Raw genomic sequence first — 15633 nt, 5'->3', positions numbered from 1 at the left:
GACTGAAAATAGTAACCAAATGTAATGATAGATATGTGAAAGGGCGAAATAGTAATTAACTTTCTTTTTACTATAATGTGAAATTTTATTTTAATAAAAAAAATAATAAAGGTACAAAAAAAAAAAATTAATAAAGGAGTAAAAACAGTTTTCCCAAATTAACTATAACTATTCAAAAATATAAGACTTTTTTCGCTATAAAAAATAATATATATATACAACATGTATGCATAATTATGACAACTTTCTTAAAGTTATTTAATTTGGTTTGAAACTTCAATGAGGGTATATATATAAGGTTATTTAAAAACGGTTTACCTTTTCTTTATTCTAGATCTTATGATATTTAATAAATAATATTTTTTAAAATAAGATATATAATGTGAAGATATGATAGTATATATTTTTTCATCCATATTATATTATTTATACATATATAAATAATATATTTTTTTGAACATTTTGAAAAATAAATATAATATTTTAATAAAATATGTGCATAACCAGTTTAAATGGGATTAATACTATAATATTTATATATTTTATTCTTGTAATTTTTATTAAATAATTGTATAAAAATATTTACGGAAAATATATTATTATATTTTTTTTATTTTGTTACTTTGTTATTTTTCCATTTCAAGCTTACTTAGGCTTATTTTCCTTCCCTCATATTTGCATTTGATGCATTTTGCTGATTAGAAAGAATATTTGTCAAATTGTTGATATCTAAGATTCTAAATATTGAAATTCTTAGAGTGGAAACAAGCACAAAATGGAATGCATATATAAGCTACCTTGTATATAAAGAATGTGAATCATATTTAAAAAAACACAAAAGTAGAAGTAACACGTAGCATTGATATTGAAATTAAATCATCCTTTTAATTGAATTTAATTTATTATTTCATATCTTTATTTTATTATTACATATTCTTTTATCATTAAAATGAAAATATATTTTCCGCTGATATTTTTGCTTTTTTTCATTTTGACAAGCAATGTAAATTGCTTATTTAAAAACGTTGTAAGCCGCTTTTATTGCAGCGAAGACAATTGTTACTCCATATTAGGTATAAAAAAATATATTAAAAAAACAGAAAAAATGATTAAATCACAATATTGAATTATTGAAATAATTACATATTTTCAAAGTATGTGTGTGTTTTTTTTTGGGGGGGGGAAAGGTTATATTTTATATTTTTTTTTTTTCCTTCAATCTCGTGTCAGGTATAAGCGAAAAGGCTTCGATCGAAGATATACGGTCGTCCTATTTTCGACAGTTAAAAAATTTAAAAGAAAGCTATGATATAAAAAAGAAAAAAAAGATAGTGCAAGCATATAATGTTTTAATAAATAAAAGAAGCAGAAAATATTATGACTATTATTTAAAGAATCCTGATAGTATAATAAATATAGTTAACTTAAATTTACTTTTTTTATTTAAACTATTTAAAGTAATATTATCAATAATAATAATGGCTTTATTTGGAATTTTAATTCAATATATAAATAATAAATATGAAGAAAAAAATATGCTTCATAAATTTTCCAAACACAAAGACTTTCGAAAAAAAGTCCACGAAAAAATAATGTTAAAATATCCACAATATAAAACATATGAAAATAAAGAAAAACAAAAAATCGAAAAAAGTATAGAAATTGAAATAGCACAAGAATTATATAATCAACATAATAAAAATAAATATAATAACCCAAATCAAGGAAAACTTAATATTTATAGTTTGTTTAAAATTATTATTATTATTAAACAAATTATATGTTTTATAATATGGATTGTTAAATGGATAGTTAAATATTATATATTAAATAGTGAATATGATGAATCGGACAAAATTTATATAACAAGAAGATGTCTAAATATGCCATTGGATAAATGGAATGCCCTTGATGATGATAGCAAAAAAATGTTATTAAAAAAAGAGTTATGGATTAAGGAAAAAAAACAAGAATTTCTTTCTGAAATTAGAGAAAAAGAAAGACTAGAAAAAATATCAAGTGCAAAATATAAAAAAGAAAAAAGAATGAAGAAAAAAGGATTTAGTTTTAACTATAATGATTAATTAAATATTTCGATATTAAAGCGAGAATGATATATATTGTATGTTTACATTATTAGCTCATTTCTTTTTCCATCTTTTTATATGCAATTATTAATAACTTTGTTTTACCTGAACGAGTCAAGTAAATAATAAAATATACTTAACTAGCTTTTATAATTTTTTTTTTTTTCAAAATTTATCATTTTTGTTTTCACATATTTGTAGAAAGCATTACGAGTAATGTTACAATTATTCACTAAGTTTATGCAATTTTTAATTTTTTATTTATTTCATTTTTTTTGTAATTTTATTGTGTCTTTCATTTTATTCCTTTTTGAAAAGGCATGGAATGAACTAATTATATGCTACAATTTAAAATATATTTATAAATGATAAATATTGTAAACTTGGAAAAAATATAAATGGAATACAAAAATGATGGACACACTAAGCTGAGTGTACAGACATAATGTAGAAAAAAATAATAAGCTTATGAACTTACATAAACACTGATAATGTTATATTAATTTGCGTATATTTTTTATACACATTAAAGGTATATACACTTGTATGCATATAATATATATGTATGTATTAAAAACAATGAATAAAATTAGGAAAAATTAATTATAAGAAGTGGCATGAAAAAATGGAATAAATTTAGGTATTTAAACAAATAATGAATTAAATATATTCCTTTATGAAAAAAAAATTAATTTAAAAAATGTGGAAATAGAAAGGTTTTGAAATATGGATACGCAAATCGAAATTGGAAAATTGATATAAGTTAATTTGATTTTACAATAAAGATAAAAAAATTGAAACGAATATATTTTTAAAAAGGGAAAATTATAAAGTTTATGTTTGTTCTTCTAACATTTCCTTAACATTCATAACCTTTTCTTTCAAAATATTTAATGCTTTCTTGAAAATATTTGCAGAAGAAAAACAACCCGTTGATTCAACAGTAAAAATAAAATGGTTTTTTTTTTTTTGAAATGATATTTTTTGTGGATATTTTTCAATACATGCTCTACATGAAGAACAATCAAGAGGGTTTTTTGCAACTAAATTTCCACTTTCTTCTATATCAAAAACATTTTTTGGACAAATACTAAGTATATCTTTTTTTTCATAATTAGTAAATTTTTCATGTACATCAAAATCAAAAGTGGGAAACATTTTATATACAGCAGTACATACAGGCGACCATTTTGCATGTGTTTTTCCAATTCCCTTTTCTAAAAAACAAATAAGTTCTATTTCTTGTCCATTTCCTAATTTTGTTATTAAAATATTATCATCAACTACTTTTGGTGGATTACTTTCAAATTTAATTTTTTGTTCTTCATTTAATGGGCACCATTTTAAATCTTTAGAATAAATGCATTGATAATTTTCATTTCCAATTTTATTATTATTTATAGAATTACATTTTACATGAAGTTTGAAACAAAAACAATTTAAATTATTATATTTTTCATGTGTATCTTTAAAATTTATTAAATCTGCATCAAATTTGAAAGGTATTAAACCTAATCTATGGCATAATATTTCATCTGCTATTACTCCTGTATTTTGAAATATATTTACTTTTTCTATAGCAATTGTTGGAACTTCTGAAATCATAATTCTTCTTAATGCATTAGCTATTGACACATTTAAATTTTTAATTTCTAATATTAATAAGTTTTCTTCGTTTTTTATTATTTTCATTTCTAAATTTTCTTCAAATTTTTTAATATCAAAAAAATTTTCATTTTCTGTTAAAAAATAGCTACCATAAAAATTTGTAGTGGTAACATTTCGAGGGCCTTCCTGGCCCATTTTAACAAATTGATCTTTATATTTTATGTTACTCATTTTGTTCCGACTTAATGAATTTGTCCGTTTTTTACTTTGTTGGTGTTTTATTTTATTTTATACAATGGCGACTATTATATTATTTTTATTTAGCCCTAATTTGTGACGATATATTCAGGGATCATTTTTTAGTTTCCTTTCTGAATAGACCAAGCAATATATCTCTAATCGACTATCACATACATACACACGTCAAATATGTTTGTTTGTTTGTTTATCCCTTATTATCACTTTTAATATGTTTGTATTACTTTGTGTGCAGTATATTGATTTGTCAATTGTTGGAACTATAATAAGATTTATTTTGTCAATTCACACAAAAAAATAGTTTAATATAGTTTTTTGTAGATTTCTAAAAACGTTGAAAATGTACTTAAATCAGATTATAACAAAAATATATGAGAAGAATAATATTCCCAATTTATGATTAATTTTTGATGATAATTTTTTTTAAGTTTTATATATTTTTTTAAAGGAAATTTGATTTGGTGATTATAGGAATCGGGGATTTTTTTCTGATTATGCCATTTTACAAATACGAATACTTTTGTTTTTACATATATTATTATCTTATATATATATATAAATATGGGATTTTTTTGATAAAAAAAATAATATAAAAAATATATATATTATTGTGGCGACTGTTATACTAACGCATCTTTTTTTACTTATTACAAATATATAGGTTTATATATAACCATGAATTAAAAATATAAAATATATACTGCTTTTGAAATGTATGTAGTATATTGTATGCATATTACATATCCCGTATACAATAACGCAGCTTATGAATAATTAATATTAGCTAAAATACAAATATATAAATATATATATATAATATATGATATAGTAACCTTTCGTTAACCCCAGTAAAAAAAAAAAATCATTTACATGGAATGCATTTTACTAAGCATATATATAAGTATATAGTTACAATTTTAAAATATAATTTTTATGGATGCTTTATAAAATTTTTTAATATTTTTGTTAAATTATTTTTTCGATGTGCTTTTTATAACACGAAAATTTTTTCTATAGTTGCGACAGTCACTTTTTTGTATTTTTTTACATAAGTATATTTTATTAATAAAAGTAGCATTAATAAGTTAATATATATGCATTATTTAGTATTAAAAATATGTTTATTTGATAGAATGCTGTTGAATTTATACGTTATATTTGTGAATATATATACCTATACATACTAATATAAAGAAGTAGATATTCAATTGTTTATTTATTTTGCAAATCCGCCTAGCAATTACGCAGCTTTTTACTTATATATCGAATTACACAAGCCTTAAACTTTAATACTTCATTAATTGGTTGATTATAATATTTCGTCAAAATTATTTTATTATTTTTTTTTTAATAAAAAGCACAAGTAGTAAAGAATAATAAAGCATTTTGTCGAGACGAGTTAAAATAGGATAACTGTTGATAATATAATTTGTATATTTATATTTCACAAAAATAAAAAAAATTATGAAAAATTTGAAGAATTTACATTTATTAAGAAACAAATACAAAATATTAGATAAATAAAGTATTCCAAATACCCATATAATAACCCTGTTGTATTATGTAACATATTTCTAGCTAAAATATTTCATTTAAAAAAAAAAATATATATATTTGTTGCGCTAGTTAGAAACATTGATATTTTCAACTTGTTGAACACGTCAATAAAACAACACAATAATATTACAATTTAATAAAAAGCAAAAAAAGGAAATTGTCCAGAAAGGGATAATTCTATAATATTTGTAGATAATACAAAATTATATATTTTTTATGTAATATTTTTTAAATATGCCAAAAAATAAAGGTTATAAAAAATTATTATATAGCAATTATTTTTTATAATTGATTTCGATTAACATATTTATTTACATTACATATAATTGCACACAAGTTTATGAAATTTATTTTTTATGAACAAGTTAATACATAAATGCCTTAAAGCGATAAATTTATATGTACATGCAATATAATTTATTAAAAAAATATAGACATACATAAAATATAATAGCAATGTAAATATAACTTTTAGCGATATTATTATATATATATATTTCTTTTTAATTATTGATAATTGTAAATAGGTAAGGGAGGTAAAAACAGAAGAAGAGGAAAAAATGACAATGAAGGAGAAAAAAGAGAATTGTTATATAAGGAAGAAGATCAAGGTTATATATAATGCATAGACCCTTTTATTGTACATACACACACATATGCGTGATAAAATATATTTTACACAAAATTTATAACATATAAAGATGATGCATGTACATGTATTTTTTTAAAAAATATTATGAACATATATATTGTTTACATAAAATTTGTATGACTTGTACATGTAATTTTTTATATAGAATATGCTCAAGTATTGAGAATGTTGGGAAATGGACGATTGGAAGCTCATTGTTTTGATGGAGTTAAACGACTATGTCACATTAGGTTTGAATAAAAAAAAATAAATAATTATGATAATATATGAGTAAAATATAAGATAAAAGTAAAAATAAATGAACATAAATATGTTGTAAATATAAATAATTAATTTTACATTTATTCATAGGGGTAAAATGAGAAAGAGGGTTTGGATAAATTCTGGTGATATAATTTTAGTTTCATTACGAGATTATCAAGATAGTAAAGCAGACGTTATAGCAAAGTAAGCCTTTATAATTTATAAATGTGATTATGTATAGACTTTAAGATATTTCTTATAATTTATTGTATATATTTTCGTTATTTTAATATATTTATTTTTAAAATCTAATTATAGGTATACACCTGATGAGGCAAGAAGTTTAAAGGCACATGGAGAATTACCAGAAACAGCAAAAATAAATGAAACTGATATATTTGATGATGATGGACAACATGGTGTAGAGTTTTTGGATGATGAATCTGACGAAGAAGACCAAGGAGAAATAAACAATGATCGAAAGTTGGATGTAGAAGATGTAAGACTTATATAATTTATTTATATCTATTTTTTTTTTTTAATAAATATATAAATGATATATAAACAAATATATATGATAACTTTTTTTTTGGTATACATGGATATAATTTTATATTTCCATTTCATGTTTTTTTTTTATTTTACACTTTGCAGATATAAGATTAAGAAGAATTGAAAATTAGGCGATTTGTATTACATATATTTATAATTGGAAAATATAAATTCATTGCTTTTTTTCATTTTTTAAATTTTATGTTATTTATGAGTATATATATATTATATTATATTATATTTTATTTTATTTTTTTCGGCACATTCATAATGCACAGACTTAAATTAAAAATATGTCACTAAATATTTAAAAAAATGTAAAAATATAGAAACATTAAATATGAATATCCTTTGTATACATATAAGTGTTAAAGGGGAAGTTATTTTATTATGTTATGTTTCCTTTGACTTAAAAATTGGGAAAAAAAGTGTAAAAAATTGCTAAATCGGAATAATATTATGCCTAAATATACTAAACAATTGAAACAAGCATTTTGCAACACTAATCTCACCCCTTAATATCAATATAAGTTGTACATTCCTTCAATTCACATAAAAATAGAAAACTGGATTGATAAACATGTAGAAATTGAATCTAACGCTAATCCTTATACATTTACAATAGTCAATTTAATTTCGTTTTCACTATATTCAGCGTTGTTATAGGAAGCAAACACATGGAAGTTTATGAAATCTGTGAAAAAAAATTATAACAATATACAAAGTTTGCTTACCATTGTAGCTACATATATAGGGTCATAAATGCAAACGATTTAATATTTTACTATTTTTACATACCGTGATGAGACTGCTTGAATAATGTAGTTGAAATTAGTGGAGTTGTGAAGCGATAGTTATTTGTATATGAATCGTAGTAAGCTTTTGTGAGTATAAAATTAAAATTAGTGTTATATAAAATTACATATATAAATTTAAAAGATTTTGAAATATATGCCATATCAATATGTATAATATTATTTTCATGTAAATTAATAGTATTTGGTGATATATTTAATATTTCTGGTTTTATAAATAACATAGAAAATGGATTTTTATAAAAATTAAAACCAAATGAATAATATACATTACATTTTGTGAATGTATGTGTGTGATTAGGGTTGTCTTTTTCATAACATGTTTCCGAAAAGGTATCATTTTCACATGTGTCATTTTCATATGCACCATTATTTTTGTTAGTAGGTAAATGCATATTGTTTTGTTTACAATTAATATCACTTTGTAATAATATTGGCAATTTTGAATATATTTGTGTCCTTTTTTTATTCATAACTCCTTTAATTATCTTGTAAATTTTATTTTGATTATTTTCATTTACATATTCATATAAAACGTATATATAATCTGAATTTATGTGTATAGGGACTTTATTTATTTTAATTTTTATTTTAAGATTTTTCATTAAGGAAAAATTGTTAGGAACAATATTTTTTATTTTGCCTTCATATTCTGAGACATATATTGTTTTATTATAATTAAGGATTACATTTGAGCAAATTAAATTAATTAATAATTTTTTATTTCTATTTTTTGTATCAATTTTTAGCGGGGAGCAATGTTGGTTATTTCGATTGCAAACATATTTTGGATATTTTTGTAATGATGATTTAATTTTTTCTCCAATTTGTTCGTAATCATTACTTTGGTCTGTTTCATAATTTTCACTATCATAATTAAAATAAAAATCGATTTTTATTTTTTCATTTGTTTCGTTTTTTTCTTTTTCTATTTCATCAATATTTTCATTACTCTTTTGTTTACTATTTTTACAATTATATAAGCATTGATTTGCTAATTGAATTTGCAAATTATGTCTACATTTTATTTTAAAATTAAAAAAAAGATTAATTTTTTTGTCTAATTTTGGATTAATTATAGGTGGGAATACTTTTGTAATTTTAAGATGATCTACAAGTATTATATCAAAAAAATTGCAAAAAATATTATCAATTTTTTTTTTTTTATTAATTTTTTTAAATGTCTGTATTTTTGTTTCTTTTCCATTTTTATTATTCATAAAATCAGTGACACCTATAACATAACAATTTTTATTTTTCATAAGAATGCAAGAAAAGGAAAAACCGCAACATAATTTTTTTACCTCAAACTTGTTTCCGTTTTTTATTTCTTTCATTGGCTTACCATTTTCTACTTTTTTTATTTCTTTCAATTTTTTTTTCTCCCTTTTGGCTTGCTTGTTAATATTATTCCATATTGTTTGATTTAAAATAAGTTTTGGAGTTTTGATGAAATCTTCTTCAAAATAAATCTGTTTATGTATATTATTTCCCCAACCATATATTTCATTTTTATAAGTACAAATTAAATTATGTGAATGCCCAGAAGCTATGTATTTTATTTTGTTAATTTTTATTAATTGAGGAATATCAAAATATTTCGTTTTTTTATCCGAAACTTGATAAATATTATTACTACCAAATGCATAACAGTTTTTATTTTCGGACAAAAAAAGTGCATGATTATAACCACAAGATATGTCTATAATTTTTTCTGGAAATTTGATATAACTTAAAAATTTTGATAAATAATTATATTTTATAATATTTGTATTATTCGATATATCTATATTCCATTTACAAATATTATTTTTATCATCAATTGCATAAAATTCAGAACAACAAAAATAAACTTTATTGCAATTTGTAGGAATATATTTTGTGTATACATTATTTTTATAATTATTATCATGATCTAATTCTAAATTTTCTTTTTCATCTTTAGTATTAACTTGTTTTTTTTTTAGACAATATATCCAAACATTATTTTTTCCAGTTTTTATAAGTGTTTTTCTTAAATCATTTATACTTATTTGAGTATTTGTTTTTGTATTTATTTCTATTGTTTTATCATTTTCAAATTCATATTTAAATTTTTGTTGATGTGGTTCATGAATTGAATATAAAATTAAATCTGAATTTACATAATTGTTAATAAAAGTATTACTATAAGAAATATTTATATAACTTTGTCCATTTTTCAAATTAGTATATTTTTCATTTGTTTCTTTATTTATTTGAATTAATGTATTATTGTATTTATTTTTGTTTGTTTTATTTATATTGTCTTCATCTTTTAATAATATATTTATGCTATTACTGCATGTACATATATTTTTAATAAAAACATTTTCTAATTCTTTTATTAATTTTATTTCTCCATTTTTATATAAATAGACATTACTTAATTTTTCTCCTTTTAAATTGTTTATTTTCATTTTTTTTTTTTTTTTTTTTGTGATATCCTTCAAGTTATTTATTATGAAAATAAGTCTTTGTATGTTGTTTTATTCTTAATTAAAAAAAAGTTTGCATTTTTATTTAAAAATATTTTATAATAAAATTCCAAATGACTAAATAATGAGTTTTGTGTGGAAAAAGAGAAAATATGTAAAAAAAAATATTTATATTTTATATTCATATTAAATATGTGAGTTTATGTGTGCATATATTATTATTGTGCAGATTTTGAAAATATAGATTCTTTAATTAGGGAAGTAATAAAAACAAGATAAAAATGTACAATAGGAAATAAAAGCTTACAAATTTTTCGAAATTATTATAATTGTGTACAATCGTAGAAAAGTAGGCGTGTGTGTGTGTGTATATATATAAACAGGGGCTCATTGGTACTTTGAGTTTTCCATTTTTCACTAACAATATTATTATAATTAAAAGTGAATACTTAAATTATATTAAAAAGATAGTATAGGAAAATGTTGTAAAAAAAAAAAAAAAGTTTGTTAAAATACAAAATTACAAATTATATGGATAAATAATGTCTAAAAAAATATATACAATATAATTAAAAATGTGAAGTAGATATGCAAATAAATAATATTCTAAGATTTAGTATGAAATTTATTTTTTAAAACGTTTAAATAATAGAAATATTTTGTAAATCTGAATCATAAGTCATGGGATTTACTTGATCAATCACTAGTTTCATCTGTGTCACTATTTGAAAAATTTTGTAACATAATAGTGGCTATACTAGCTCTTTTTATATTTTCTTTTGACTTTTTATTTGTTGTTAAAAAATTATTTTTTAAATATTTTATTTTTTTTTTTTTAACTTTATCTTTTATTCTTTCTTTATGTTGTGATATATATGTAGACCTATTTTTGTTTTCAATTTTTTGAGTTTTTATTTTTAAAATATTATTTATATCATCTATATAATTTTCATCGGATTCATAACTGTAGCTATCTGATTGATTAATTTTGTTTATGTCATGTTCATAATTTTTTATATTTTTTTTTTTTCGATTTTTTATATTACTATTTTCCTTTTGTTCCATACTATTACATCCTAATTGATTAGAACTTTTGCATTTACTCGTATCATTACAATTTTTGCAATTTTCATTTGGTAATACATTGATTCTAAAAATATTTTGGTTTAAAGATTCAAAATTTATACTGTTTTTTTTTGAACTAGTTTGTTTTTGCGCTTCGTTAAGAGTAGTCATATTTAAAGGTTCAATATTTTCATTTCCATTTTTATTGATAAAATATATTTCTCTATCTTTTGTGTTATCTATAATCTCAGAAAATATGTATTCACTACTTGGGATCTGAATATCTTCTATATTATTTGTATTTATTTTTGAATATTTATATTGTTGACTTTTTATTGCTTTATCCATTTTCATATATTTTTAATAGTAAATTAAAGCTCATGAAAAAATGGTTATTTGATATATTATTTTGTGATATTTTTCACAAAAAGAAAAAAAGAATAAACTGAAAACAATGAAAAAGAGACGGCAAAAAGATATTTATTTTATAATTTATTTCGCGAATCTATTAACTTTTGATATACATATATATTTAAGTATTAAAACATGTGATGTAATACTTATTTGATAGACATATATTTAGGATTATTATTTTTATGAATTAGTATATCCTCACATTTACTCCCTATTTTTATCTTTATCTTTATCTTTTTAATTTAAAAATATTAAAATAATAATTATTATATACATATTTATAATCCCGTTAAATCAGTAAAAATAGGAACCTAAAGAGCTTGCGTAAATTAATATGATGAGATAGCATTCATGCTTTTATTTTTTGAGAAAAAAATATTAATAATTTTTTTAAGAGGCAATTTCTTTATTCTATTAATAAATTAAAGTTATGAATAAATTTCTTAAACTTATTAACATGTTCATAATTTTTTTTATTTTTTATTTTTATTTTGTCTACAATTAAGTAGATAAATAAAGATATAAGATATTATAAGCATATATAGAGAAATTTAAATTGTCTAAAAAATGGAAATAATAAATGAAGAAAATATAGGAAACAATAATATGCTTATAACCCAAACAACTGAAATGAATCTCGAAATTATTTGTGATATTATAAAAAAAGAAAATATAGTAGAGGATAATAAAAAATATATCATTGAATTTTTATTAAATTTTTATAAAACATATAAATGTTTTGGATATAAAGAAATTGTGAATTTAAATAACTTTTTAAAATTAATTATAACTAAGTTTAAACAAGAGGAAAACAAAAATGTTTTTTTTGAAAAAATGCTGTATATACATATAGAAAATATGTCTAACCGATTTATAAATGTGAAATTAAAGCACGATTCTCAATACATTGAAGAAATTAAATTATATTTTTTCCTTATTCTTGAATTGAGTTTATATTTTAAGAATATAAAATCTGATTCAAGCTTTTCAAAATTAACTAATGAAAGCGTACAAAACTTAGTTATAGGGGTTGTAAAGAATTTGACAATTTTCCTGACATATACATTAAGGTGAGGTTCAAACTGTGTATTTTCTGATTTGTTTTTCCGATTTATTTTTCTGGCTTATTTATTATCATTTATTTTGTTGATATTTCCATAGAATGATAGAATCGAACTACTGTAAAGATCTGTATTTAATGCTAATATCAAAAGGAAAGATAATAGAAAGTTTAGTAAATTTATATTTAAATTATGACGAATCAGATAAATATATCATTCATATTTTACTTATATTGTCTAGACATAAAGAATTTGATGATGATATAATTAATTGTGGAATCATAGATTTATTTAATTCTCAAATATTTCTAAATAATAATGATAATAATAAACAATATTTTTTTATTGAAAACATTATAAACGTTGTTATAAGAAATAAAAATGACAATATAGCTTTTTTAGTAAACAAAAATGAACTTGATTATATTAACAAGATTTTAGAGAAAATTTTGATAAAAATAAAAAAGGAAAGTCCCAATTTAACTTGTATAGGTTTATTAAAATTAATATTTTATATAATACAAAATAAAAATAGCTATATTCATTTATTCCTATTTGATTTAAAAAAAAAAAAAATATTACATGATCAAGATATATCATTTGTTCATAATTTAAATAATATGATAGAATATATAGAAAATATTTGTGCGTTTAAAAATGAAGGAATCGAAAATTTTGATAATTTTTTGGACGATTTTCTTTGTATTTTATTTTGTATTTTAAGAACTATTATGAAACTTATGCTTTGCCCATTTCCCGAAATAAATATAGACAATATCATCGAGCCTTCTGGAATGAAATATAATAAAGAGAGTGATAATATGCTGAAAGCTGGAATATCAATCGAAGTAATGGGAAAACAAAATGAATGTATAAAATTGATAAAAAATATTATAAGATTTTCTTTGAATTTTTTGTGTTATGGCATTCCTATCCTTGATGGTATGGTTAAAACCGCGAAAAATATATTTATATTGAGAAAAAATTTGTGTATATGCATAATTTTGAATGCTCATAAATGCATATATTTCCCATAAAAGATATGCACACATTTTACGATTGTTTACAATTTTTCTGACTTGTTCATATTTTTTTTTCTTAAATGTCAGGCGAAAAAAAATCGCTACATTTGGTGTGTGTTGATATTTTAAAAGAAATAGGGATTTATTATTTTAATGGGCATTTAGAAGATAAAACAAAAATGGTAAATGAAATTATAAAAAGTATAATGATAAAAATGGAAGAAGCTAATAACAATAATAATAACAATAACGAAGATCAAGATATATATATATATTCCAAACATTTAGAGGTGGTATTTTATGTTAGCTTTAATAATGAGGAATTAATAAAAATGTGTTTTACAAAAAAATTTATATTACTTGTTCATGATAATTATTGTAAATTAGATAAAAATGAGAATCTAAAAAATGTTAAAAAGAAGCAAGTAAGAAACTTATTAAAGACATATTATTTTGGAATTTTATATTTATATATAAAAAATGATATTAAATCAGAAGAAAACAAAACAAATCCTATTTCTTCTTATATTTATTATGTCATTAATAAAGAATTGAAAGAAAAAGAATTTATGCTTCAAAATGAATTATATTATTTAATATTTTTGAAATTTTTAAACATGTCTTTATTAAATAACTTGTATAATTTTAAGTTATTTTTAAAAAATAATACCTTAGATAATTTGTTAAGAATATTTAAAAGGAGCAACTTAAAAATGAAAACAGTGGTATGACATGTACATGTGTATTATATATTTTCTAAAAAAAATGTTGTTTAATTAGTTCAATTGTAGATAAAACATACTATATGTATTTTCGAATATGCATTTTAAAATAATAATAAGATTTAATATTTTTCTTTATTTATGGAAACATTGTACAGATACTAAACTTACTATTTCAGTGTTTCAAACAAAATTATAATTTAGAACTGATTAAAAATTATACAAAAGGGAATAAATTATTACTTGAAAGTTTAATGGGTTTCTGGATAGAAATTCAAAAAGGCAATTTAGACAAAAATGAATGCATGGTAGGTATATATATCAAAAAATTTAATTGCTCGAAATAATATTAACATATATATACTTATTATATTTATATACATATATATTATGTAGAGCTATTAAAATATGTCTTATATTCATAATTTGTGTAAAATAAATTGATATATTTTTTGTAGAATGTTAAATATATAATATATTATTTATGTAAAGTAATAACAAATAATTTTACAAAATATCTTAAACATTTTTATAAAAAAAAAGTTATGATATCAAGTTTAAAGTCTATAATGGTTTATGAAGAAACATGCTTTCTCGATATTTATTTGAAAATAAAAGACGAAATTGAGAGTAAGTAATAAGAGTAACCTCAAATGTGTATTTATAAATAAAATAAAAAATAAATCCATAATTGTATCATAAAAATAGCATAGACTTGTGTGTGCAAATACATGAATATCACTTTTTTATTTTTTTTTTTATTTCAGGTAGCCAATTAACAGTTGTAGAAAATGATGAATGGCTGTTAAAAAAAAAAATAAAAAATCAAATAAAGAAAATAGAACAGCTGGAAAAAGAAAGTGCTATTATAAAAGATAATAATTATAAAAAAGAAAAAAAAGAATTGGATGATTATTATAACTATGTTCGAAACACAAAATAATTATGTACACATTATTGTTTAATTTTTTTTTTTTTGAGAAAAATAAAAAATAAAATTTAAAGCCGTAACAATATTTTTAGTCGTGCACACAGTTTTTTTATCTCTATAAAATATGAAAAAAAAAAAATTTTGAAATAAAATTTGAATTGTGTAAATATATATTTATATAAGCTAGTTT

At 20.4% G+C, this 15633-nt stretch overlaps 6 protein-coding genes across 6 annotated transcripts; 3 read left to right on the top strand and 3 right to left on the bottom strand.

Annotated features, from left to right (window-relative positions):
• Positions 1-949: 949 nt before the first annotated feature.
• On the top strand, positions 950-2084 carry PBANKA_0905800 (DnaJ protein, putative; the record flags this gene model as incomplete). The annotated part of the gene is made up of 2 exons (XM_034564632.1): positions 950-1073; positions 1231-2084. The coding sequence occupies 2 exons, from the start codon at positions 950-952 to the stop codon at positions 2082-2084; spliced, it is 978 nt and encodes a 325-aa protein (XP_034421409.1).
• Positions 2085-2921: 837 nt separating this feature from the next.
• On the bottom strand, positions 2922-3926 carry PBANKA_0905700 (DNA-directed RNA polymerases I and III subunit RPAC1, putative; the record flags this gene model as incomplete). Its single annotated transcript, XM_034564631.1, has 1 exon — positions 2922-3926. The coding sequence occupies one exon, from the start codon at positions 3924-3926 to the stop codon at positions 2922-2924; it is 1005 nt and encodes a 334-aa protein (XP_034421408.1).
• A 1818-nt stretch (positions 3927-5744) lies between these two features.
• Positions 5745-7065, top strand: PBANKA_0905600 (translation initiation factor eIF-1A, putative; the record flags this gene model as incomplete). The annotated part of the gene is made up of 6 exons (XM_034564629.1): positions 5745-5760; positions 6038-6121; positions 6308-6392; positions 6514-6609; positions 6724-6904; positions 7060-7065. 6 exons carry the CDS (start codon positions 5745-5747, stop codon positions 7063-7065), a joined length of 468 nt encoding a protein of 155 aa, XP_034421407.1.
• A 500-nt stretch (positions 7066-7565) lies between these two features.
• On the bottom strand, positions 7566-10210 carry PBANKA_0905500 (conserved Plasmodium protein, unknown function; the record flags this gene model as incomplete). Its single annotated transcript, XM_034564628.1, has 2 exons — positions 7566-7651; positions 7756-10210. The coding sequence occupies 2 exons, from the start codon at positions 10208-10210 to the stop codon at positions 7566-7568; spliced, it is 2541 nt and encodes an 846-aa protein (XP_034421406.1).
• A 714-nt stretch (positions 10211-10924) lies between these two features.
• On the bottom strand, positions 10925-11641 carry PBANKA_0905400 (conserved Plasmodium protein, unknown function; the record flags this gene model as incomplete). Its single annotated transcript, XM_034564627.1, has 1 exon — positions 10925-11641. The coding sequence occupies one exon, from the start codon at positions 11639-11641 to the stop codon at positions 10925-10927; it is 717 nt and encodes a 238-aa protein (XP_034421405.1).
• Positions 11642-12274: 633 nt separating this feature from the next.
• Positions 12275-15455, top strand: PBANKA_0905300 (conserved Plasmodium protein, unknown function; the record flags this gene model as incomplete). The annotated part of the gene is made up of 6 exons (XM_034564626.1): positions 12275-12777; positions 12869-13710; positions 13878-14515; positions 14671-14820; positions 14971-15142; positions 15280-15455. 6 exons carry the CDS (start codon positions 12275-12277, stop codon positions 15453-15455), a joined length of 2481 nt encoding a protein of 826 aa, XP_034421404.1.
• Between the last annotated feature and the right edge of the window lie 178 nt (positions 15456-15633).

This window comes from Plasmodium berghei (genome assembly GCF_900002375.2).
Source record: "Plasmodium berghei ANKA genome assembly, chromosome: 9".
In the NCBI taxonomy this organism is placed as follows: Eukaryota; Apicomplexa; class Aconoidasida; order Haemosporida; family Plasmodiidae; genus Plasmodium; species Plasmodium berghei.
Note: the sequence above shows the minus strand (reverse complement) of the source record. Positions and strands in the feature narration are given on the sequence as shown.